The sequence below is a fragment of the Corvus hawaiiensis genome, chromosome 8, assembly GCF_020740725.1.
Source record: "Corvus hawaiiensis isolate bCorHaw1 chromosome 8, bCorHaw1.pri.cur, whole genome shotgun sequence".
Taxonomy (NCBI): domain Eukaryota; kingdom Metazoa; phylum Chordata; class Aves; order Passeriformes; family Corvidae; genus Corvus; species Corvus hawaiiensis.
In genome coordinates, this window is record NC_063220.1 from 8,146,308 (window position 1) to 8,173,850 (window position 27,543).

Below are 27,543 nucleotides of genomic sequence, written 5' to 3' on the forward strand. Positions count from 1 at the left end.
GCCATCAGGCTCCCACAAAGGTCTCTGGGGTCCCTCAGAATCGTGAGGGTGGGGAGACAACTGCCTCCACCCTCCTGCCAGCAGCGCATGAATATGGAGCAGCCCTGGCATGTATGGCAAAAAGCCCAGCTTGCTTTCTGCTGAGACATTTTGGGTCTGTCATCATCCACAGGGCCAATGACATCCTCAAGGAAATAACTCTTCACAAAGCAGTGTAAGGGTGATGAGCTCAGAAAGTCAGTGGCAAGTGGTGGAATCACTATTCCTGAAAGTGTTCAAAAAACGAGTTGATATGACACTTTGTGATATGGTTTACTGGGCATGGTGGCATTAGGTCAAAGGTCGGACTTGACAGTCTTGGAGGTCTTTTCCAACCTTAAATGATCCTATCTTGTTGTTGCTGGGTGAGAGGCTGGTGGCGTGCGTGGCATGGTTCTTGCAGAGTACTACAGTTGAGATGGCTTGTGGCAATGTGCACATTGCCCATTTCACTGTTTGTTTGTTGTTTTTTTCCCACACAGAGAGAAGAGGGCTTTATTTCACCTCCGAATCAAATACGTCAGAGAAAAAGATCATCCCTCCCATTTTACAGTGCCACAGGAAAAGCAGAGGTAAAGTGGGGTGAGCAGAAGTTATAGATGTAGCTGGCAAGGATTATGATGTTTTGGAAAATGTTTGGACGCTGGGAAATTGAAGTAGGAGAACAGGATTGCTTTGGTACTGGGTAGCAGAGTGAAATGCTGAGGAGGTGACAGACCAGTATGGGAAAGGGAGGAGAATCTTTAGTACTAAATCAAGAAAAGTTTCCACATTAATTTTTGGAGGTGAATGAACACCAGCTTCCTCATATGCTTAGGAGCAAGCAGAGAGAGATGAATCAAAATACAGGACAAAACTACTATTTAATTGCTGTTCTTTAAATTGTGTCATCTGGGAAGTCTGACTATGACTTGATGCTGTGATGAAGTCTTAGTAATGATTCTGCGGTACTGATTGCTGTTACTACCCCTGTGCTTTGCAGGCATGGAGAGCTACAGACCAAGTACGTGGTGGAAGTAAATACTAGTTGTATGTGGACACCTTTGTTGCAGTTGCTAAGGAGCAGAGCTATTTCCTTCTCAAAATCCGAAAATCCAGATATGTCAATATCAATTTAAAAGACAATTATGTTGGGGTTTTAAAAATTTGCTTATTCTCTTCTTGTCAAGTCATATTCTATAGATGTTCCTAGGAAATGTAAATTTTCTATGTGGGAAGTCACATGACGAAACATCTCTGTGTTCAGGTGATTATTAACTAGACAGGTGCTGCATTTGGAAGGTGTCTCCCTATCTGTTTCTAAGAGAATGTGGTCATTTAAGATGCTTTTGCAATCTGCTTTTTCCTGCAAAAATGTCTTTTGAGTGTGCTTGTGCTTTCCGATCTCTGAGCAGCAGAATGAATAAAGAAACAGCAAGATATCATGAAGATATAAAAGGAGACAGTTTTATAACCATGAGAGTATTCCTAATTGTACTTAACAATTTATGAAGTCATAAATCACAGAATCACAGATGGTGAGGTAAAGCTTTTGTAATGCTTGAGGGCTTCTTATTATTCTAAGAGTGACTGATGTATATAAACGCATTATTATTTAAACAGAACAGTTCATTGTGGTTGAAATTAAGATTTTGGTTGTAAAGTGACTTCTTATTAGGACTTCTCAATGTGAAATGCCTTGCAGTAAAGGAAAAAAAAAAGAAAATATTACATGTAAATGATTATTCCTAAGCTTATTAAACAAATTGAGTGTCTGCATATAGCCCTGCATTTACCAGCCAATAGATTGGGCTTGAATTTGTAGCCATAGTGCAGAATCCAGTCTCTGGTGCTTATATGTCTTGCAAATTGTAGATATATTTTTTTAATGTTCTTTTAAAGTAGTCTCCAATTTCTCAACCGTATGTATGGATTTCTCACTGCTGGGAATACTGGATAAATACTGACAAACCAGTAGTAATGCAAATCAGTGGAAACTAATGGAAAAATTGTTTCACCAGTGTCAGTGCAGAAGAACTCAGCTAAGGTTACATTTTGTTTGGATACTTCTTGTTCTCATTAGGAATGATTCAATTGGAGATGATGCAGTTATGGATGGGCTACCAATGTCATGTCATGTGCAACAATACATCTTCACCTGCTCATGCTTGATGTTGTTTCCACTGAAATAAACACAAGTATTACTACCTATTTTAGTACCCTTGAGAGCACAGTTCTACTGGCTTGGGGTTGGGGTTGTTTTTTTTTTTTGGCAAGGTAGTTCTTTTTTTGGAGTAGTACGTGCAGTGAGTTAGTGTTTTGCATGAATGTGAGAAGTGAAAGTGTGAAAATGAGACCATTCTAATTGATAGAGCTTTTGGGAACTCTCTTCTTTCTCACAAATTAATGAAATTGTCTAGATTAAATCAATTTAGATGGTATGTGACAGTGAGATAATGTGCTGGCCTTTCCATCTGAAAATCTCTCTGCTATTTGGATTGATGGCACCATGCCAGTGTCTAATGGATGCATTTGTCTACATTACAGAAGAAGTTCCTGCAGTCTGGACTTTTGCTTCAGAGAGCCTGAAGATTTGGGGAATTTTTTACCCTAGGATTAAATTTTCCTGTTAGAGCTATGCCTAATATCTGTTGATATTCTGTGCAGGATTTTGTTGTGTTTACAATAATCAGATTGACATCTATGTTTACAGTGACTACTTGGATGAAATAAAGAATGAAGTTTTAGCAGCTCAGCATGATCTCTGCTTTTGAGGAGGGCTAAGGAGATATTTAACATCATCTTCATAACCTTTCTGATGGTGGGCTTTATTACAGAAAGCAAGCATGCTGTGCATTGCATACTGAAGAGCATGCAGTGGAATTGAAATAATTTTCTGTCGGGAACTTTCTGGTTCTGTGCTCTCAGCTGTGTACATCACCTCCCTCCTTGCTGATTCGCTAGCAGCTCCATGTAATGAGCTCATGCAGTATTTCATAAATCCCATTTTCAGGCATTTCCTGGCCTGTGCATTCTGTTCCACATCTGCACATCTGCTTCTTCTGTGGAGACATTAATTTGTCTTCTGCTGGGTTACAAACTTCCCAGTCGTTCATCTATTGTCTGCCTGCTTACCTGTCACATCTGCAAGAGTCTCCTGACACCAGCACTCATTGCTACTTTGGAGGACACAACACTGGGCGAATATTGCATGCCCAGCAGCTGCTCCTTGTTTGTGCTTCAATTACACTCTCTGTACCACCCTGCTTTGCCTTATGTAATGGCTTGTAAAGGAGACCACGAGGAAGTCAGAAGTACATGTTGTCAGTGAAATCAGACATTTCTTTTCCAATCACATAATGTTTTCCTCAAATATTTCTATTCCACTGAAAGCACCAAAATCCAGTCTTTCCTCTATAAGTAAATATATGGATGTTCTGCCAGTATCTGCAAGTGCTAGCATAACATAAATTATTGAAAGCAGATAAAATACACTCAGATGTGATCAGTTAGAGCTTAGCCAACTTCACTGCAGTCTGCAGGCTGGCAGGAGCATGAGGATATTTTTCTTGTGGTAGTGGAAACTGAAGAAGGAGATTAAAGATAAACTACTGGGTTTGTGGTATATTGCAACTGTAATGAATGCAAGGGTCTGAATGTGGTATAAATAAACATAAAACTGGATTTTGCCCTAAAATACTGGGAAAAAAATTGAGTGGTCTACCTGATATAAACTGGTTCCCTCAATCTTTCGTCTGAGTACTTGCAGAGAGGGAAGTCTGGAAACCAGAATCTGTGTGTGTTTCTGGGGACAATTTAGGTGCTTAGCCTTGACCCTACTAAGAGATTTCTGAGTCATTTTCAGATCAGCTCTGACTGCATTGTTTGTTTTCTAATGCATAATAAGATTTCATTGTTACTTACATCTTTGGATTAAGGACTATAATCTGTTGATCCCTAAAATGTCATCAGATAATCTGTTTAATCATAAGCAAAAGCTGATCTTGGTAGTCCATATGAGTTATGCAAATTAATTCAGGCACATTACTACCGTGCAAGTATAGAAGCTTTCAGCAGAGCTCTCTTTCTCATTAATTCATAATTAAAAGTAGGTTTTTGTCAGACTTTAAATTCACATATCTTTGTCTTGCGGTATAATTGAAATACCTCGTGGAGCCTGACATTAAATTTTGGCATTGTAAAACATCATAATTTTGAAGCAAGTGTCTAAAATATTTATGACGCAAGGCACTCGGTAGTGGCTTCATGATTAATTTTAAATTACTGATAGCAGAATTATCTAGGCAGGCCCAAACTGTAGTGCCACAACGCGCTCCAGCGTTCACAATCCATGGAGTTGCATGAGAGAATTCCAGCGATGTTCTCCATGGGTTACACCGGGAAGAGGCCACTGCCTCCCGCCAGTTCCAGCTCTCGACAGCAGAGGGCGCAGCTGACCTGGCCTCACCTCTGGGACACGCAGCAGGAGGATTCAGAGCGAATCCCTCGCGGGATTTTTGGGGAAAAATATCCCCGTGTATCCCGTATGGAAGGAATTGGTATGCCAGCGAGTAATGTTACCTCTGGGCTTAAGTGCTGCGTATTACTTGGCTTGTAAAAGCTTTGGCACCTGGCAGCCCATCATCTTAGCAGTTCACTTGTTCTGCTTGGCTCTCAAATGATGTTATTTGAGGCTACAGGACTGGTTTGAGTTTACAAAGACACTAACTAACCCCTGTGGCTGTCGCATCCCACGTGATATTTGCGTCATCTTTACAACAACTAAACCCCAATGAATTTAAGACGGGTCCTGTATTTAAAGACCGGCCCTTCTTGACAACTAGCTGAATTCTCCTGTGGTTCCCACAGAGGAGAGAGTGACCGTGAATGTCACCATCGCATTATTTTACCTGTGGGTGGGGGAGCACCGGAACACTTCCTGTTAGAATTTCATGTTCAGAAGCTACACTCTGAGCCAAACTCTCATTTCCAGAAAAATTATGTACAGCTTAATCCTTTGTAATTTCTTTCTGAGTCATCAGCCCTGTAGGAACGAGCCTCTGTACTTGGATGAAGCCTTTAAGGAACTGAGCTGGAGGCACTACTGGCAATGAGCAAAGAAAATGAAGTCTGTAGTAGACCCAGCATCATGTAGGAATATTTTTGTTGCTCATCCCTGTTCTCTCGCCTCAGGCTGCTTTGGACTAGTTTGACATTCAGGCCTCATGTTGTAAAATGCTGAAGTAAGCAGACCTGTGTCTGCAATATAGCTAATACAAAGGAACCTGTACCAGATTAGATCTTGGGGTGGTGCTGTAATACGCTGTACTTGATTCCTGCCTGGCAGCTCATGTGCCAAGTGAAGTATTTCCAAGCGTTTAGTTTCTCTGGTTTTATGTTCAGAAGCTGTTATCCTCTGGGTCTCCCAGGAATTCCCAGGTGGTGTATATTGAGCTGTTATTTGTACCTGGAGTGCTTGACTGCTGCATCAGACACCTGCAGTCTGCATTTCCTTTTTCCTCTCCAGCAGCAGCAACCAGGCAGCAGAGAGCAATTGCTATATTGGCATTACGTGTACATCATAAATCAAAATTCTGTGTTCAGATGTAGAAATCCTGTACTCACATTAATTAGTTTCTGTGAGGTGTTGCAAAACAATTTGTCCGAGATCCAGATCCCAGCCCGCAGAGGGCAGCCTGACCCCGTGTTTCACTCCAGTGATGTGCTTAACTTGGGAATTCAGTCATCTGCTGGCATCTCTACCGGTGTGACTTGCTGTGGAATAAACAACTGAATGTTGTGGAGAATTGGAATCTGCTTTAAGCTCAAACAGATTCAAAAGTGAACTAAAAACAAAAAAAAGCATGACTGAATTAAACCTTCTGGTTTGTTGGTTTTTTTGTAACATATTGGAAGAGAAATATTGCATGAGAAAACTCATCTAGGTCTGAGCTTTAAATACATTACATGTATAACAGATAGATTTATTGGTATACGTCAATAGGCAAGAGAAAGAAAATACCCAGAACCTGTTTATATGAACATATTGAGCAAGACCAACAGGAAAAGAAAAATGCTCCTTTTTTATCCAAATATTTTCAGGAATCTTTCAGGATTTGAGTTTATCGTTGCCATGACTGTGCTTTTGGCTGGTTGGCCCATGTTCTTTCCCAAGTATGTCCTGAGCCCTTGTGGAGCAGCCAGCACAATTTCCCGGAGATTTTGTCTAGGAGGGTGTGTCTATGTGCAGGCATTTGCCTTGGCTGTAAAACTGATCAGTGCCAGGTCAGGTACCAGAGGCTGATATCTTGACTTAGTATGACAAGGAAAAAGGCATTCAGTTCCTGAAAAGGAGCCAGTACTTCGTGCTCTCAAATCAAATTGCCTCCACCAGCTAATTAAGGAGTGATCTTGATATGCTCTGAAGGGAGGCCTGTCCAATTCTATCCTTCTCAGCCAGAGGGCCCTGCAATACAGAGCTCAGGATAGAAAATACGTATAAAGAAAATAACTTGTGAGAAATTAAGACAGTGATGTGTGAATTCCAGGAGTACAGGGAGATATCTTATGATCAGACATCAAATTACACATGGAGGTATTTTCATGATGATTTAGATAATAATTTTTTTTGGCCCCAGACTTTCTATCCCACACAAGCCTGGTTGTTCACAGCAGAATGTAATGTATACATTTTTCAGAGTTTGGCTCATTGGAATTGCAACCACAGGTGTATTTTCCCTTCTGATTCACCAAACTTTGACTGTATTTAGCAGTGTGGAGAGATTTTGACTCTAGCTTATTCAGAATATTCTTTGCTATTCTTGCCATGTTATTCATAAACATCTTTGCTAAAGTGAACTTTGACCGGGGAAATGCCTGCCATGTTTTACATGATGTAAGAGTTACTCTATGTAAAAACACTTACACATTTAACCAATTCCATCTGCATAATTTAATTCAGTTTGGCCACAGCAAGTTCTTTAGGGTAAAGGGTAAAGCAGGGCACACAGTGAGATAATGCTTTACTTGATGCAGATCTGGAAAGAGTATAATTACCAAAAAAGGCAGTTTGTGGGGTTGTCTCTGTCTCTCCTGAAGGCAGCCACTGATGCAGGTACTCCATTGTAAAAGGCCACTGGGTTGGTCAGGCAGGACCTGCCCTTGGTGAAGCCGTGTTGTCTTTCTGAAATCACCTCCCTGTTCTCCTTGTGCCTTAGCAGAGCTGCTGGGAGGATTCCAGGCACAGAGGTGAGGCTGATGGCTCAGTGGTTCCCAGGGTCCTCATTTCTAGCCTTTTTAAAAATTGGAGCAACCTTTCCCTTTTTCCAGTCACCAGGGACTTCACTTGACTTCTATGACTTTCAAATATCATGGAGAGTGGCCTGGCAACTATATCAGGCAATTCCCTCAGGACTCTGGGATGCATCTCATTACCTCCCATGGACTTGTGTTCACAGCTCTTACTGACAACACATAGTTCATATGTGACCTTGGGAGAACCTGGTGCAAAACCTGATTAAGTTTCTGACTCTCAGCTCTTTGTTGGGATCTTCCTGGTAAGGTTCACACATGTGGGTGATGCTGAAGTTCTTCAGCAGTAAATGCTGCCCAACATTTAGATGATGTTTCCAAAGGTGACTCTCAGAAAGGAATTTGGCATTTTGGCCCTTGTGTCCTAAGATCCTACAGGTACAGTGATCATTTTGATTGAAGAGCAATATAGAGTAGGTATTAACAGGCTTTTCCTTAGTTTGCCAGGATTGCCAGTATTTCTGGCTCATATAAAACCTATAGCATTTATGTGATAGCATGATCTTACATAATCTGTGTAAAACTTTCTGGGTTATTCAAGTCCAGTAGTCAGGACTGACTCAGGATAGCATAAGTTAAATATTGTAACTTTTGCCATAAAAGTACATATTCCACAGACGATATGGAGGGTGGAATAACATGCAGAAGAAAGAAATCTTTTAAGAAAACCTGAATAAGAAGAAACAAGAAAGAGGACTCTGGGATTTGTCTCACTCAGGAGGACTTTCTATCTTTTTGCATATTTTGCGGGTTTTTTTTTCTATAATTAAGTCTCTTTATATATATATATGTGGGATATGTGGGAAAAAATTAAGTAAAGATTTCTATTAATATTTGGTGTGAGCAATTTGGAGCTTAGTTCTCCTTTGAAATATATAAATGGGAACTTTCCTCCAGAAAGATTAGTGGGAACTGTCCTGGAAGCTCAGTGTAATCAGTGAAAGACCATGTATTTATTTGAATATCTTGTCCATTACTGACTAATTGCAAATTCTAGTAAGAGTCTTATATTGAAAGTAAGAGAGCTGTCTTCCTTTCTTGTCATCCATGTCAGAGAAAACTATTTATTCTGAGCTTATTAAAATTCTGATTAAATTATCAGGCTTAGTAATGCTCTAGATTTTGTTCCTTTCTAGTATAACTGCTATAGGTCTGATTTCCCTAAAAAACAAGCCAGTGGAATTATGGTGGAACATATGGGAAAATTTCTAGAAAAATCCAATCGTTTCCATCATTATTCAGGCCAATCCTGGCCATCCTTGCCCACAGAAGTTGTTATTGGAAACCTATTCTGTAAGAATTTGTCTGTTGTTCCAAAAAAACTCTGATTTTTCTCACAATGATTTTCAAGAGGAAAGATCCTGCATTGTGCAGAAATAGATATATTCTAACTGATGAGTTATCTGCATCAGACAAAGATGCAATGCTGACTTTTACCTTTTTTATTACTCCCTATGTTATTCTATCTTGATTTTCATGGAAAAAAAATAGATTTACATACAACTGATGGGATCATACTTATTTTTAAAAATACTACTACTTTATACAAGACATACTGGTTCAAAAGTGATGAAAGGAGAACTTTCTGTTTTATACTCACACAATGGCTAAGTGACAGCAAGGTATGCTGCACAGAGAACACAGTTCAGTATTTGGGATACTTTTCTTTGAAGATGCAGGTTCTATGCTTTGCTCTGACACAGATTTTCTCTGTGACCTTGGAGAACGCACTTAGGTCCTCAAGGGCGTTGAGACAGGACTTGGAAACACCTCTTGTTTTGTAATATATATTAATGTTTGGGCATCTCTAAAACATCATGAGGGCTCTCTTGAAGCATGAATACCTTTAAAAAATTACCTTAATGGATCTTTTAACACTGTGAATTAGAAGCTTAGGCTGTCTGTACAGTCAATAACAGAATGCAGGAGGTAGGTAGGATCCTACTTGCCAGCTGACTAATTCAGAAGCCTCAGGTAGATGCCTGAAATAAAACAATGTCAATCACTGCTCCTTAATGGACTTCTAAAGGAGTCAGGAAATGGCTCAATCAAACAGCTCAACAGCTGCTGCTGCTAGAAAGGATCATCTCTGTTGCCTCTAATGGTTCCTCACCCTCCCTGGCTGTGCAGTTCTGCATTTGCCTTCAGTCATGTTCCAGTGTTTATCTGAGCCTTTGGTTCAGAGAGCAAATGTAGGGAATTTGGATACAGAAAGTGAGCAACTCTTTGTTAATTAATGAGCTAAAGTAGTTCTCTAAGGATCAAGCCAGTGCTGCAGTGAGGGAAGCAGGAGCACGTGGGTTAGGACTGAAAGAGAAGAGGGAGTGCATAGGAGAGTGAGCAAGCCTTGGGTTGGCTTCCATCTTCTCTGACTCAGCTCCACCTGTAAAATAATGATAATGATAATGGTGTCTCACTTCTCTGTACTTTCCTTTTCCACCCTCTTCAGCTTCCTTCCACATATTCCCTGGATACTGACAGGATCTCAGACAGCAACTACAGGAGCTGATTCAGCTGTCCACGTGCAGGTTGCCTGACTGGTACTCGTGGCTAATGAAGATGTGGCCTCCAGAACTGGTAATTGTCTCCACTGCAGCTTTTCTCCTTTATTTTAATTTTTCTTTTAAAGTGCTAATTACTACAAAACTTGTAGGGATGTAGAACTCGTTCTGAATTATACCTTTTAGTCAACCTGAATTGAAATTCTCCATATCCAAATCTGAAAATTCTTGGAGGCAACTTGATGGAGGGGACAGACAGGAAAATAAAACTCCATCAGCCTCAGTTCCTCAAGAAACCCAGCTAGAAAGCTTGTTTTAATGAATGAGTGCTGTATCTGACCCATTTCAGCCAACATGTCAGTTGAACTTCTCTGCCACAGAGAGTTTACACAATGAATGGAATAAACTTCTTGTGTTCTATAGAATCCCAAGGTACAAATGCCTTTCCCTTCCTACTTCCTAGCAGTATAAAGAAAGGAAGTTCTTAATTAAAAAGCTAATTTCTGCATGTTCCTGAACCTCCTTTTAAAGCCATCTATTAAGTACCACACAGGAGAACCTCTGATAGTGCTAGTAAGAAACTCACTGAAGGAAGTGCATAGGAAATGACTTAATTAAAAATACAAAATGCTGTCATACTACATTGACTGAGGAAAACCTTGGCTCTTTTGGACAAGAAAGAAAATTTGAGTTGTTTGCAAGTGGAAAATTCCTCTAATTTCAGAAAAGAAGCAGGGAAAGGAGCTGTTTTTCAAGGGATGTCAGATCACCAGCTAAGGTGTTTAGTTTAGAAAGAGAAGAAAAACTTAATATTCATCTTATTCCTGCTGCCAGATTCAGAAACTTTTGCAAGGGGCAAGAAAATAGAACGACTTAAGGAATATGATTGATTTGAAGTGTAGGGGACACTGGGGTAATTCATGGCAAATAGAGCTGGATATGACTAAAAGTCTTTGCAGTGTGTGAGCATGAGCACAAATTCAGGCAAACAGATGTGCCAATTCAATTTTTGTGCCTGTATCACCTGATGAGAGGGCATGTGAGTGCTGTCCATCCTACTGCTGCTTCCATGCTTCCCTACACAAATGCCTCCCTAGTTGGCTGGCATGAGGGGGAAAGGTGAGCAGTGCCAGAGGGTGGATCTGACAGAGCAGAGGCACTGGCTGGGCTGAACTTGCAGACAGCAGGGGGAATGCTGATACATCTCTTACTGGCATCAATTCCTGACCTGCGGCCGCATGATAATGCAATCTTTACCACCTCTCTTAGATAAGATTCTGGTAATTGTGGGTTATTTTGATAGAAAAATTGTGTAGGCTTCTTGCTAGTATGAAGATGTATAGTGTATGGTAGATCAGAGTGGAGGAGTGTGATTCAGTCTCTCCTGTCATTTAGTTTGCATGTTGGCTCCTTGCTGAACATCACAGATTGGGCTTTCTGTTTTTTAGTTCATAATTGCCCATTCTGAAATTGATAAAAGTCTGCTCTAGTGTTTTAACTGCACTGTTCTGATGTGGTCTTCTAACCTGTAATTCTTGACAAACTAGATTGTTGCTTTGCTTAACTCTTGCCACCATCTAATAATCTGGTGGTGTAGGGGTTTTCCTTTTAGTGTGGCATGGGAATATTTGGCTTTACCAGGCTGGAGGCCAGGCTGCCATGGGTAAAGGTATCCACCAGATACTGATCTTGTTTTTCTGGCACGTTGCAGTTGGTCACCTAGTACTTTTATTAAGATGCCAGGAGGAAGCTGAGTGCTCTTTTCTGTGTGTTAACGCCAAGATCGCTCTGCAGACAACATTACTAGAAATTCTGTGTTTATATACAATTTACATACAGTTATGCAGGTATATCTTTGCTGTCCGGTGCCTGAATTTCAAGTTGTGCCACAGACTTCAGCGCCAGGTCCCGAACGAGCAGAGCTGCTGTCGCACGGCGCTGTCAGTGACTCCGGGAGCAGACACGCCTATCCAGCACTCCAAGGAGCTGGGGCTCTGCCGCGCTGCTTTCCTTGGCGTTCGTGGCTTTTGCCGGCGGCGCGGCTGTCCCCGACTGTCGCCCTCTGCGGCACCGCGCCCCGCACCCCGCCGTGCGCTCCTCGCCCCGCCGCACCCGAGCGCCGCCGGGCGCCGCTCCCCGCTCAGTCACCGCGCCCGGGAGCGGCTGCGGCCGCGGTGGCTCCGCCGGCGCTGCCCCGCCCCGCAGCCGCTCCGCGCCGGCACACGCGCACCCAGCCCCGCACACACGCACCGCACACACACCCCGCACACGCCGCGCAGACAGCCGCGCTCCCGCCCCGCAGGGCCGCCCGCGGCACCTCCCCGCAGCGCGGCGGGCAGAGCAGGGCGGGGCAGGGCAGGGCAGGGCAGGGCAGGGACGGAGCGCGGCGGCGGCGCGGACCCGCCCGCCCCGGCCCGGCCCAGCATCGGCCGCCGCCCCCCGCATCGGCCGCCGCGGCGCGGAGGGCGCAGGGCGGTGCGGGCCGTGCGCTGCCGCCGCAGCAGCAGCAGCAGAAGCAGCAGCAGCAGCAGCAGCAGAAGCAGCAGCAGTAGTTCTGCGGCTGCCGAGCCCGAGCCTGAGCCATGTCTGCCAGAGGTGGGTTCTCCGCCGCGCCGGGGCAGCGCCGGGCTCGCGTCCCCGCGGGCGGCAGGGGCGCGGGCGGCGGAGCCGCGCTGACCTTGCTGCCCGGCCTCGCTGCAGTGCCCCGCACCCCGAGAGTGCGCCGACCATTTCGGGGCAGGGGGAGGCCAGGGGATGACCCCCCGCCGGCCGTCGCCTGTCCGGTACCCTTCTGCAGCTGGGCCGTGCGGGGGGCTCCGGCACGGGCTGCAGCGGGGCTGAGCGCCTCAGAGCATCCTTCGGGGCCGGGCAGCCGCCGCACCTGCCGGCGAGGCGGGGGATCCCGTTCCGCCTTTCCCGGTGCCCGGGGGAAGTGCGGCGGCTCGGTACGCGTTAAGTGACGGTGGGAATGTATAAATGTATGCAGAGAAAGGAACATGGTGGTGAGGGTGGGTGTAGGGTCAGACCTCGGCGGGTGTTGCTGCTCAGGGAATGGTAACGGATTGGAACTGGGTGTCTAATGAGCGCAGTGAGGCATCCGGCTTGTCCTGTCATTGCAAGAGCTCCTGGTAGGGTGTGGTGGTAAATCCAATCGTCAGATTGTACCTCTGGTGGACATTTGTATCTGGCTTGAAATTAACGTTTTGAGTTTTACTTCAGATTTGAATTTTTTAAAATTTTGGCCTAAACTTGAATAGCCTTTGTCTTTTGCATGCATTTGTGTGTAAACTCTGGCTGTGTGTTTGCCCATTTTGGGCTGGAGATGAACTGATCAACCTCATTGACTGCAGATCTCATCTTGTCACAAAGTTCTGCTTCCAGTATGAGAAACTGGCACAGATGTGGCACAAAGACTGATGCTTTAAGGTTTTTGTTACAGTTAGTACAAATTAAAGGAATGGAAGCATAAAGTTAAGCATTTTCTGAATGTTGTCATAACAAAGCAGAAATACTTGTAAGCATCTCCTGAAGACAGACAATTGTCTGCACAATAAGGAGAAGTAAAACCACTCCCTGGCTATCTCTGAATTGAAACTGACTCTTTATAAAAATTGTGTTTTACAAATTGACAAACCCCTGAATGGAAGGATGCATCTTATTTGTTCATCCCTTGATCTCTCTGCATTGACGTGTATTGAATACTGCTCAGCATGGACCAGCTCTTTCATCTGCTTGGATTCCTGTTGACATCCAAAGGAGCTTCATGCACATTGAAGACATCATGTGACTGCTAAAAGGTTGTCGGCATTTTGTGGCTATGACCATACTCCTAAAGCATCACGCCCATTTTAGATATAAATAATAAATGGTGTTAGAGTGGCATAATTCTTCATGGAACAGTAGATTTCTTGCTTTAGGGAGAAATGGACTGTATTGGTCTCCAAAGAATCCATTTCTGGAAGAACACTAAGTATAGGAGCATCAGTGCTGTACTAAGGCTGCATTAGTACTTGTGGGGAACACCCAGCAAAGCTTTATAACCTGGAGTAGATTTGTTGTAATTGAAGGGGTACCTGGATTTGAGAAAGTGACATAAAAACTTTGCAATTTCAGCTTTGCAGATGACTCACAAAACCTGAACCGTACAGAATGGGAAGCCAGGGAACATTTGCACTGGCCATCTTCCCCTTCCTTCCCCCACCATCTCTTTTTCCCATTCATCTGCACAACACATGATGTTTGATGCCTGCTTAATTCTGCTGGAGAGCTGCCTGGAGAAGGAAAGAGAATTCTTTCTCAGTCCCTCTTGTGCCATCTAGTTTTTTCAAAGTAATTAATTGGAGAGAGAGAGCGAGAGCAAGACAGCCCATAGGACTTTAGGGAAGTAGTGAATAAGATTAATGAAACAGATGAAGATATTAATTTCTATCAATATATCCTTTAGAAGTTTAACAGGTAGATTTATGTGAAAAATATGTGAGTCTGGGCAAATAAATAGATTTATTCAGTGCTGACCAAAGGCTGTTTGTGTGCAAAAAATTATAGACCTTTGTTATTATTAATAATTTTAAACACTACTGCTGTTAAAATTCAACATAGAAACTTACACACTTAAAACTTTTACACACTTAAGTGCTATGACAGGTCTTAATGAAGTTACTCATGAGAATGTAGCACAAGTAAGCAGTGAGTCTTAAAGGAGTTAGGGCTTTGTTCAAATGCCAGATAGGGACCCTTTGCTTCATGAAGGCAGATTACCTCATGCATATGCAGTCTCATTAAAACCACGGTATCATTATGGTCTGCAAGCCCAGCGAATATTGATTGTTAATATTTTATGTGGTGTTAGATGTCCAAAGGTGATCATTATTATTCTGAATGCATCAAGCACTTGGAGCTGTCTGCTTGTTGATTATATATCAAGCATAACTAGCATAGCAAGAGTTAATCATTCACCCTTGCCATTTTTCTTCTGCAGAAGATATTCAAGGAATAGTAAAAAACATCACAGAACTATCAGTGTTAAATCTGTGCAGCTCTCTATTCATCTCTTTTGCTCCAGGAGGCAGCATGGTGTAGTAAACGGACTGCAACAGATGACAGAAGAAACTCCTGAAATCCAGCAGTACCTCTCAACTTTTGGACCATTCCTTTTAACTCTTCTGCTTTAGTTCCCTGTTGTTATTTAACCAAAACTACCCACATAGTCACCGAAATTATGACAGATTATAAGTCAATACATAAAGTATAACTAATAGAACAAATTCATGTAATTTTGCCTTAAATAAAGCTCTGGATTAAAGTGTTTTATGCTTCCCTACTTGTACAATGGAAATAATGGTAGCTAAGTTTTTCAGAGGGGTTGATGTGAGGACTAATGGCTCACCTGTGCTGTAAGATGAATTTTCTGAAATTTTTCTTTTTTCCTTCCACTCTTCACAGACTATGTAGTTGCAGTCCTTCACACCTGTCCCTCACCTGCTGTTGTTACGTAAATGGAAGGTCTCTAACATTCTTCCACCATTTTCCTTGTAGTTTGGCTTGAGCAGATGTGTTGAACAAATGCCAGATGAAGCAGCACAGACAAGTATTCCCAGAAGCTTGAACAAATAATCGTTTTGGAAATCTTGTGACTGAACTAGGAGCTGAAACAAACTTTGAAAAATCACTTTTCCCTCTCAAGCTGGAGTCCTTCCCAGGGCACTCTCACGTCCTGCTCTATAGCCTGTTGGGATCAGTGGAGAGCTGCCATTGACGTCAGTCAGGCTTTTTAGTTTTGCAGTTTGCAAAAGGCTTAATATTCTACTTCCAGCTGTTGTTAAGTAGTTGCTGTTAGGACTCATACATGAGTGAATTTGGGTGTTGGAGTAAGCCTTATAGATTGTTGCTTACCTAAGGGCTTGCTTGCAAAGAGCTGTAAATTCCCTGGATGAAAGACATTTTTCTAAGGCCAAGTATAACTGTGACCTACTTGTGCATGTTATCTCACACTGCTTAAAAACTGTCAAAACTACTTGTTATCATGAAGGTCTAAGTTAATGGAAAGATGGCTATTTTTAACTATTATAATCTTCAGTTACGCTACAGCAAACAGGCACAAATGGGAGTGTTTGGTGTGATCAAATACAAAGATCTTTGCTAATTTTTTTTCTTAAATGTTGAAAGAATTAGCAGGAGCTGTATTTAGTCCAGTAAGCAACTACTTCAGGAAAATGAAGACATGTGAAATAGGAGGTTTATCAAAAGCATTGTGGTTTTTTCATGAAAAAGTCACTGAATTTTTACAGAAGCTAGTGTTGAAGAAATATTATTGCTGTCCAGCAATAACAGGTTGTAACGTGCCACTCTGATGTTGCAAATGTGGATATTGTAGAGAAGGCAGGTGCAGTTTTTAGCCTGCTCAACAGTCAAAGTAGTAGAGTTGTTTAGCTTAAGAACTTATTTTATACGGTAATCCTTGTTTTTTCCTAAATGATTTTTTAACAAATGTAGATCAAGCACTTCTCATTTCAGACAAATAAATTACCATGACAGTGGTGAGAGAGAGGCTTTGTCCTCATTTTACAGGTGAGAAAAGTCCTGAACTTTTTTTTCTTTTCCCTGAATCTGAGGGTCAGGTCAGAACAGGGGAATTTTTGCCTTCTGGGCCTCTTCTCAGGCGCCTCATTTGTTCTTACACAAGTGGATAATAGAGTTCTAACAGCAGATGATAAACTTTGACTCATTATGTTGTGGTCTGGTAGCAGTCCTTTCTCCCTGGACACTGTGCACGTTGCTTGGTTGATCTATCTCACAGTTGGGAACTTTTGTGTGAAGAAAACAGATTTTTCAATGAGAAATTTACATACTAAATCTTGAGTTCCTACCATTAACAGTCTTTATTTTTCTTCTCCTCAGATAGCTGTAGACATAGCTGCTGTTGCTGGCAGCGATGGTTTTGATTGAAATCTATGCTGAGTGATTTAAAACTTGCTGCTGGGAGCTTCTGGTCAATGTTTTATTATGGTCTGTGATTTTCAGGGTAATATTGCTCATATCTAAAGGAACCAGCCACTTAAGAGGTGGCTGCTGTATCCTTTCTGAAATCTAGTGCTGTGTTTTTCTACGTGTTGTCAGGGGTATTTCTTTCAGGCATGTCATAATGTCCCTAATTCGTGATGTGACTAGTTCGTGGCTGTCACCAAACACTCTCAGGCCAAGTGACCTGGAGAGTGGGACAGTGGGAGCTGCCTGGACATTTCCTTCATTTTCTAAGTGGAGAATTTTCGTATGTTTATAGTAGTTAAGTATTGTAGTTTTACTGCTTCCAGTCCTAGTGATTTTCCCCATTTTCCTTGGTACAAGGCTCCATAGCCTGAAGGAAGACATTCTTGGCAGGGTTTGGGGCTCTGCAGCACTACCTGAGGCAGGCTGTGTGTGCAGTCATGCCGACACAGCTGTTTCCCTTTCAGAATACCTATGCAGGGCAGGATTTGGAACTGGCTCTGAGAGCTTTTCTCTCCTCAGCTTTTGCCCTGAATTTCTTCTATACTGATTTCATACTGTTACTTAATCCTGTCTGTACTTTCTATTTATTTCTTCTAAATACATGTAATGACTTATGCTTTTTTCACTAGTTACTCATTTTAGGGTTTGAAACTCAATTTAATGGTTTAAGTAGCTCAGAATCAGCACCTGGATCATCAAATCACTGAAAGCAGTACGTGTCTGTACATGAGAACCAGTAGCTGCACTTGAATCTTTAGGCCTTGTAGAGCTTTTGTTTCAAGGGGAAAGAAGAATATTTTACAGAGGTATCTGATTTAAACAGCAGTATCTCTTTTAAGCTGGTAATTTTTAAGGTTTGATGCCTTGTCCCATCTTTTTTCCCCCTCCACAAAGCTTAGTGTGTGCTGTTTAGCCTTTGAGATTAATGAAAATTAGTCCTGAATGCATGGAAAAAGTTGCATAGACTAATGGCAACAACAAGAGGAAACTGGGACAATGAGGTAGAGTCTATTTTAGATGCATGGCTTTGAAAGGAATTGCAAAGAAGGAAAATAAGCATCAGCTTATGGAAGGAAAAGCCAGCAAAATTGCTTTTAGTGAAGAACACCAGAACCTCATGTTTTTCACAGTCTCTGAAAGCAATCTTTTGGGGATTTATTTTTTTTATTTTAATAGGTTTGAATTGAATATTTAAAATTATTTTTTAATCTAATCTGTTAGTAATTGAAGATGAAAACCACACATGGTTAGTTCATGTGACTGGTGTAGTATTTCTTAGTTTTGCAGTGCTAAGGCAGAATCACACTGTGGAAAGCAGACTTTTGCCTGTGAGTTCTGAGACCAGCAAGTAGCCTTTAATTCTTTTATCACATGGTGTTTAGGCAACAGTATCTTTATAATTAGGTGTTTTCCTTCATTAAAAGCTAAATAAAACTCCTAAACATTATACAGCAATAGCAGAGAAAAACTGTGAGACATGCTTTTATTTTTAAATACTCAGCCTTTATTGTGTCATGTTTTCAGAAAGAAATGAATTTTCAGAAGCTCACACCCAAATAAGAGTCCCAGTTACGTAAACATTCTTGTGCATTGCATTCTGTATTTTTAGTGGTCCCATATGTTGTGGAGAGAAATCCTTAGTTTGTAAACAAGGTTGGACCAGACAGGCTTCAACAAGGTACACTGGGTGATGGGGTTGTTTTATGTCCTTTTCCTATTTGCAATACAGAATTTAATCTTGAATTAGGGCTGTGGCAAGTCAGTTTGCTCCATGTAACTGATGAAATGCAGCCACATCACAGTGCAGTGCCTGCTGTTCACATGCACGTATTTGAGTTAAGGTGCAGAGCTTTGGTGAGAGCTGAATAGGAGCTTCCTCTGAGTACCTGCCCAAGTTCTTGCGTGGGTTCTGCAGCCTGTGTTGGCTTCTGTGCTGCTGCAAAGTTTGTTGTGGCCAACTTACTCATCCTTGGAGTTATTTCTTCATGGATAGAAAAGATCATATGTACTTCATGTTTGTTGAAAACTATTACTCTGCTCCTCTGAACTCCACATTCTGAAGTGGAAGGAGAATCTGGTCTCATCATTGTAAAAAAGATTGGTGTGTAAAAAAGTGTGATGAGCCAGAGTGTTTTATGGCACCAATATGCCCTCTGCCTCCAGAGAGGAGGTTGCTGGCATTTTCCTGCTGTGCTGGTAGGATTGCAGGGAGAAATCCATGGGAGAGATGCCTGCTCTGTGCAGCTGTGACTGAGGGCACTCTGAACAGAAGCGTGAAATAGGAAGCATCGAGAAGATGATGTTCTCAAAGGTGAGGCAAAAGGTACTTTTATCCCCTGTGGTGTATTTGCAGTTTCATCTTAGAGGGTGGTACAAGAAAACCAGTCCAAGCCAGCCAGCAAATTGTGAGGTTCTGACTCCCTGAAGCCTTTAGACCTGTGCTTAGCTCTCTTTGGAGCATGCTGAAGACTGCAGTACGTGTTACTGTTCATTGACGAAGCCAACAATGTCTTTTTCTATTTCTTACTCACAGACTTTTTTCCTGGTAACTTATTGCCATGGCACTAAGAAATTACCCTTTTGGAGGTCAGTCATAGAAGTGAGTGGTCTTAGCACAGTGGGCTCTACAGGAAGGGCATGATAAGAAGTTCTGGTTTACTGCTTCCTTACTAATAAAGGATTTTATTCTGTTTCTGGAATGGCAAAACAGGACATGTATCATCACAGAGATGGACACATTGTAATAAAAAGTGTGAAGCTGAAACAGTTTTTGCAACATTTTTTTAATACTTGTCATTCCCTTTGCTGTACCTCAGCTTAATAAACGGGCTCTTGTTTTAGCTACTGTTTCCTCCAATATAAGTCTTATACAAGTAAGGACTCTGAGATTTCACTCAATGAAAGGATTCTGCTTTAATTACTGTTATTATAAATCTGATTTTGTTTCTATTACATCAGGCTCATATGAAGCATCTTTGATCAACAGAGAAGTCAGCAAAACTGCTGTTCAAATTACAGTTTCCTTTTAACTAGTGATGAAAGCTTTCAGTTTATTTTTGGCATTAGAAAGCCTGGGAGACAACCAGGTTATATAAGAGCTGAAACCTAGTTAATGATAAAGAAACAAAACTAAGAGCCTTTAATAATAACAAGTCTGAAAAAGATGCTCCAGCTCTAACTCTTGGCCCTACTTAGAGAACATGCAAAACAGTTTATGCCAAAGTAATGGCTTTCTCTAGTGCCCTGCATTGCCACTTATCTTAATCAACATTTGTGGGAGAGCTGACTTCCAGAAAGACTGTGTAAGATGAATGAATTTCATACAATTAGGGTGTAAAAGAAGAGATGAATTTAGGACTTTCTGTGTCACTGAAAATAACAGTAAATACCTTGTTCAGTGGAACAGGAACACAGTTGAGCCTGTGGCCAACAGGCAGTGTGGAAATCAATGGTTTTCTCAGAATGAAAACCAAAAGGAGAAAACCATTATTTTTCTGGACTGAAAGCACACCTGAGTGAAACACAAATCTAAGCACCTTTACGATTAAGTTTAGTTGCAAAAAGAATAGTGCTGAGTATTATCCATGTAGCAATATTTTATGCCTGCTAATGAAAGCCAACATAATGTGACTATACCGATTTTCTCTACCTAGGACGTTCCTTATGCCAGTCAGAAGGGCGTGTCAGGCATGGACAGGCTGTGCCAAGGTGTGTGTGAATGCCTCTGTCCCACAAGGGGAGATCTCTAGATGTCTTGACTGGTTTATAATGAGCAGAGATATAAAACCTACTACTTTTCACTGGAAGTGTGCCCAGTCTTCCTTTCCTAATTTTGGTTTCACCTCTTCTCATGAATGTCCTCTGCATATGAACGTAGATGCACAAGACACCATTTGAATGTTTCTGTGGCCTTCTGCCAATAAAATAATTAAATGATAAATGATAATCAGACAATCCACTAAAAACTTGTGGCATATGTAAATAAGAGCAAAACTTATTGCAAGAAGACAGTATTGTTATATAATAATGTGGTTATCCAAAACTGTTTATTCTACTTTATGAGCTGGAGATAATCCCAAAATTATTCAGTCCAGACTTTGATCTAAGGAAGAATAATAAAACTTTGATCATTGTTGAATTGGCAGCTGCTATAAAAAGCCTATGTTATATTTCTCTCTTAGTAACACTAGCTAAATCCAAAGTAACTGATAAAAGATTTTGGTGATTGCAGCTTAAGGATGCTTTCGGACTTGACCTGAAGTAATCTCTGTCCAAAAATGTCTATAAATACTTTTTTCTATTTTCTGTTGCCAGATGTTTTGATATTTGGGATGAATGACAAAAATGTTTTGTGTACTTAGATGTGCAGTGCACATTTGGAGTCTTATGTTTTAAAGAAAAAGGTTCTGGTTAGCTGATTATGTTCATATATGATTCGATTAATTTGCAACAAAATTCCAATACCTTTGTCTTTATTTCTATCTTTTTGAAAACACCATTTAAAATTTTCAATTGCCGGTATCTGTGACTGCATTATAGTGGCCACAGTGATGCCATATTTGTTTTCATGCTTGCAACATAGTAAGTGTTTTCCTACATGTTTATGCAGGAAACAGCACTTACGACACCCTTGCTTTAGAGCTGCAGCTGGACAGGGGAAAAATTTCTAGCTTTATTTTTATAAAACTTATAAGAAAATGTAAAAAACCCAAAAAGCCATCTAGCTTTTTTTTTCATCTTACATTGGGATTTTTTGAATATTTGGAATTATAGGTGTCAGCAAAGCTTGCAGACTACTGGACTTTCATTGGAACTTTTGAATTTCTACCTTAATACATTCAATTAGGAAAATGGCTGAAAACTTAAACTCAAATGGCAGTTGATTTTAGGTTCCTTAACATATTTTTTATTTTCAGATATAGCATGACCTCAGTCCTTAGGTAGTGCAGGGGTTTTTCAAATCTGTGTGGCAGGGGTCTAGAGAGGTTCATGTAGCGTTTGCTTAATTGTTTCAAGAGTCAAGTGGCATGCAAGGGCTGTGTCCTGCTCTTCCTTCTGCCAGGCTGGCCTGGCACTGTGCATTTGGCTTGTTCTGTACAGCTTGTGGTGGTACAAAAGTTCAGCAGGGCAAGAGCCAGCCTTTCCCTTCCTTTGAGTTTTCCTGCTGCCTGGCTCCCTGCTTGACGCAGGTACCCTGCAGATCTAAGGTTTTCTTTAGGAACATTGGTCTTGTGGTTTGGCCAATAAATCCTATTGAATTAAAAATATTCAAAATTTAGGTTTGGGAGACTTTGTGACTTCTTGCAATAGAAATCTTCTCCTCTTTCTCTTGTCCTCTGCTGACAGCATTTGTGGATACTGGGAGTCCTCATTTTTCCTTTCTGCAAGGCACAGGCCAAGCAGACCAGTACTGTAAGATGCATTTTATTCTCTGTCCATTGTTGCCACTCTGTATTTATCAAAAGCAAAAAGACTACGTGCCTGAAGGGGGATTAAGAATCCTACCATCTTGCTATTTATGATGCTCAGGAGGTATTTTTAGTAAAGGTTGTTGGTGCTGCTGCTCAAGGGAATGGCTGGGGAGAGGGTAGGTCAGGAGCAGCCAGCCGGAACTAATGGGTCCAGTGGCTGGAAGTGCAGGGAAGGGCTAACCCCAGCAGAGATCCCCGTGGTGGCTGTGTGCATGCGCAGGGACATGCACACAGACAGGTTGGGAGTCTGTGTGTGGAGGACAGCTAAAGAAACTGGAACCACCTGTGCAGCCAATTGAAGGAGGGGAGGAGATTAGTTCATGCTCCGTTCCACACAATTTCTCTTCCTGAAAGATTATCAGAGTTACGTGAAATGGTTTTTCTGTGATACTCAGCTTCCACAGCTGAACCTTTCCTCCAAATTTACAGATCCAGCAAGATCTGTATGTTGCTATTAGATTATGACTCAGTTTTCCAAGGAAGCAAGGTCAAGATTGAGCCTTCTACCCTTATTAAATTTGCTTCCTACCCTTTCCTCTGGAGGTTGAGAAGCTGTGAGTGCAGTGGGTGAAGGAGATTGCATGAGCTGTGGAGAGTGGAAGAGCTCACCCAAGAATGCTGAGGAAAAGAGACATATTTAAAGCAAAAGAGGCAAGAGAGTGTGCATAGAAATCCTTCAAGCTGGTAGAGAAGCAGAACTGACACAGACAGAATGGCCCTGAATCTAAAAAATATTAAAAGAAATGGGAATAGAGAACATTTAGAGTTACAAAAAGGAATTATAAGCGCCCTAGTGTCAAAAAGCTTTTTGTTTTTATTTCTTTATTTTTTGGGCCCCTCAAGTATCCTAGCAGTCAGTCAAGGGGAGTGTGTGCTGGAGCAACTGTCTTTGGAATTGCTGCAAATATTTTTGTGATTTTCTGAAGGGAGTGGAGGGAAGTATTGGAATGTAATAGCCTGAGGAAAAACTCTTTGCTGCCTAAAACCTCTGAACGCTTCACAGACTGATCTAGGAGCTGATGCTCTGCCAGATCCTATTTTAAGCAATTAGGTTTATGAAGTTATGCTTCTCCAGCAGTATCACACAAGCATAGGGCCTGGAAAGGGAGTGGGGAACATGTGTGCAAGCATATGACTTTTGGGGGGAAAAATAAAAAATTAGGTGCCATGTTTCCATGTTTCCTAGCAAAGGGCTAATTTTAAGTGAGACTCAGCAGCTCCAGCCCTGGTGTGTTTCCATCCTGCCGAATTACACGGTCTACTTAAAAGTAGGATCTGCTGCTTTCCCTGAATACATACTTAATTTTTTTTCTACTAATGCTTTCATTGCACTGCAAGTTGGTGTTTCAAACAGAAGTATTAGTAGATTTCCTAGGGCAATGAGGAAACCCCATCAGCTGGGGCCTGTAAAGAAACCAGAAAATATGCCAACTGAAGTCCTGTGTTAACTCACTGGGAATGGGTTAATTATGATGTACTTTAGATTTCTGACCTGTCTAAAGGCACCCAGATGTGCAGGCAAAACTGATCAAAAATGTTTCCATGAAGGTAACAGTAGTTTTTCTGTTTACCAAATACACTTAATGAAATTGGGGAGACAGAAAAAATAACAGGAAGAGAAAATAAATTCCACAGGGATCACTGCTGCTGCCTAAACACCAGTAATATCGTTAACAGTTCAAAATTTAACAGTTTTAGACAGAATCTATCTTCCTTCTGGCTGGAAATTTCAGTTTACGTAGTGTGTTCTCATTTTCTGATTTCCAGCAACAAATGTTGTTTGTCTGAGATTTTTCCAAATTCTAGGATAAAAAAATAATGTTTTGACGCCACTCTGGGAGAGCATTGCTGCATTTATAGTGTGTGTTACTGTGCCTACTGAGAATTTCTTTAAAGTGTGGAGTCCTTAGTAAAAGATTAATTGATGTTTCTTCCCCAGATTGAATTCCAGAAACAATACTCATCATGGACTGAAATAGTTTTTGGACTCTATTAATTTTAATTTTCTGCCCCACCCTTCTTAATTTCTGTAATGCAGAATAATCCAGTAGGAAATCTTTCATTCATCTTTTCATTCTGTCCAACATTATTCACCACCAGTATTTATGGGTTCTCTAAACATTCTATTCTTAAGAGTTGGTCTTGGGACCACAAATGTTTATTATCAAATTCATTTTCCACAAGGAACTGGAAGTTAAAAACCTTTCTAAAATGGTTATTTTCCTGTTCTGAAAATGTCCAGCAGTACTGTGCTTACACTTGAGCATACTCTGCAGTATCAGAGGGTGAGGCAGGCATAGAAATTTGATCTTTCCTGAGAGTTACAAAAATAATCAGCATGTCTTTTATTTCTGGTCTGTTTCTTGCCTGAACAACTGTTTAGAAACTGCAGTGTTTATTTTATGGGCAAAGAATATATTGGCAAAAAGTAATTTTTGGTAGTGGAACTCTTGGAAGACAAGCTGTATTCTCTTTGATTGTGTAAATCTGGAATGACTGGAGGCCAGCAGAATAATTCCAGATTTGTGCCAGTCAGAGAGAGGAATTGGTCCGATTTTTGGTGTGATCTGAAGCAGAGGAAGATACTGAGCATAGGACTGGTTGTAAGGACACAGCCTTTTCAAGGCACTTTCACCATCAGCAGTTTGTAACTGCTGTGGTTTAACCACAGCCAGCAGCTCATCCCCACTCATCCACTCACTCTCTGCCTTCCGAGTGGGATGGGGAGAGAGTCGGAAGAGGGAAAGTGAGAAAACTCGTGGGTTGAGATAAAGACTGTTTAATAGGGAAAGCAAAAGCCACACACACAAGCAAAGCAAAACAAGGAATTATTCAGTGCTTCCCCTGGGCAGGCAGGTGTTCAACCATCCCCGGGGAAGCAGGGCTCTATCATGCGCAATGGTGACTTGGGAAGGCATCACGCCACCACTCCAAACATCTGCCTCTTCCTTCTTTCCTTCTTCCTCCTCAGTTTTCTGTACTGCACATGATGCTGCACGGGCTGGACTGTGCCTGTGTTGGGGTCAGCTGTCCTGGCTGTGTTCCTCCCAGCTCCTTGTGCCCCCCCAGACTGCTCACTGGTGGGGTGGGGTGAGGAGCAGAAAAGGCCCTGACTCTGTGTAGGCACTGTTCAGCAATAATGAAAACATCGCTCTGTTATCAACACTGCTTCCAGACCAAATCCAAAACAGAGTCTCCTCCTAGATACCACGAAGAAAATGAACTTTACCCCAGCCAAAACCAGCTACACAGGGTTCTGTGCTGTAGGACACACAGTTTTGTTCAGGTGTGTTTAGTCTGAACCCGTTTTGGAGACTTCAAAACAAGGGGAGTTTGCACATTCATTATATATGTAAGCAGAACAGAGAGCCCCAAGAATACATAGTTCTTACGAAATTTAGCTGATAATGAAGATAGTTATACTTTGGCATGTTTAAAATAATTTTAATTGTATACAGTGATTCATAAGCTACATTAAGCTGAATAAGCATTCCCCTATTTGAAAGAACAACAGTGGGCATTGTGATCTTTGGGGAATCATTCATCCTGGCAGTTACAGGAGTCTAGGTAAAATCTGTATTTCATATAGAATCTGCTTTATCTGATCTAGGACATGATGTCCTAGAAGGAAGGTGTGAAAATTAAGCTGTTTCTGGAGTGTCATGATTGATGTCAGATGTAGGTTAGTGCAGAGAAAAGATGCTGTATAAAACTTGGAAATTGATCCTACTCTTAATGAATTCCATTTCTGTATAGTAACCAAAATATTGCTGTCCCTTCCTCCCTCTCTCCTTTCCTCTCTCCAGGCTAAACACTGCATTGAACTGAGTAGCTCCAATGAATTCTTTTGGCATCCTGGCATACTGGAAAACTGCTAAAACCATGAGGAATTCCCCAAATTGTATATAGATGCTTTTATTCACTTGACTAAACCACGGGAAACTCCTTTTTTGTAGTGCATAGTTCTCTTTGTAGTCGGCCTTAGCTTCTTTAAAGAAAGCAGAGTATCTGAATGTAGTTGTTATTTAGGTTTAATACTTTAGAATTTCTTGTGTGCCAGTAGGGGCATGGAGGTCTTACCCCTAATGTAGAGCATGGTGGCTTTTTGTCTTGGAGGACATAAACACTGTCAGCAGGATGAAGAGAGCTGAGATGCTGTTCAGTAGCCAGGGGTAGGGCTTTATTGCAGGTTTTCATGACCTTTGCATCTTTTCATTACCTTTTACCAAGTAAATACCTTGAGCTACAAAATAGAAGACAGCACGTTGCATTATGTTTTCTGATGCTGAATTAGTGATCCCTCTTTGATTTCTTCTGTATATATATATATTTTTTTTTTTTTTTTTTCCAGCAGAGATTTGGCAATCACTGTTTTTCTATTTCTTTGACGTTTGGCCATCTGGAGCTGAGCAAAACTTTAGTCACACAAGTTAGCTGTGTGAAGTGGAGCAATGTAGCATCTAGGGGACAGATTCAACTCTAAAGTCAGCACAGTGGAATAAGCAAAGTTACATCAGGGTTGCACTGGGTCAATCAGGTGTCTGTTTGCCATGCAGGTGACTGAGAAATGCCACGGTGTTTTCTCAGCACTGAGGGAGCTTGGTGTGAAGATGCCTGGGGTAAATCACTGCATGCCAGTCAAATAATTTCCAGTTTTGTTTCAATCCTGGTTAAACCAAATAATAAGTATTTCTCTCTTAGTAATGCTCTGTAGGGCATTTGGGACCTGCAAATGGCCCAGAGCTAGTGCTGATTGAGCCTATACTTTTAGGCCGCGTTTAAGGTACATTTTATTCCTTAGATATCTCTCCAAGCATTCCTGTAGCTCTCTGCCCCAGCTTTTCCACACAGGATAGCTCCAGAAGCAGAAGTTAGTGAATACGGTGGCATTAGGTGATTGTTTGGTTCACTTGGTTTGTGTGATTACTTTAATTGTGTCCTGAGTACAGGGGATGGCATTACATTCAGTGGATAGGTTTCCTTGTGTAACAGTACCTTTTTTTCCTTGAAAATGAGGCTTCACTTCTGACAGAAGTGTGAGAACACACTTCTGGACAAAAGCGTATATTCCACAACATTATTGTTGGTGAGATTGCCTTCTTCCATGACCGTGATGTCCAGCTTTTCTCTGGGTCACATGAACAGCCCAGAAGTGCTTTTTGTACCTCCTGGAATAAGGCAGCAATGGGCCTGTGTCTCCAGTCTGCTGACTCTAAAGAATCTTGTATTCTTCTCCATTTTGAGTTTGAGTTGGG

General features: G+C 41.6%; 1 protein-coding gene across 1 annotated transcript in view; it reads left to right on the forward strand.

Annotated features, from left to right (window-relative positions):
- Positions 1–12,281: 12,281 nt before the first annotated feature.
- The window catches only part of ABLIM1 (actin binding LIM protein 1), a 193,620-nt gene continuing 178,358 nt past the window's right edge, over positions 12,282–27,543 (forward strand). Inside the window, exon 1 of the mRNA XM_048310614.1 lies at positions 12,282–12,425. Within this exon, the coding sequence (XP_048166571.1) occupies positions 12,413–12,425 (13 nt within the window). The 5' untranslated portion in view covers positions 12,282–12,412. The remainder of the gene's footprint in view (positions 12,426–27,543) is intronic.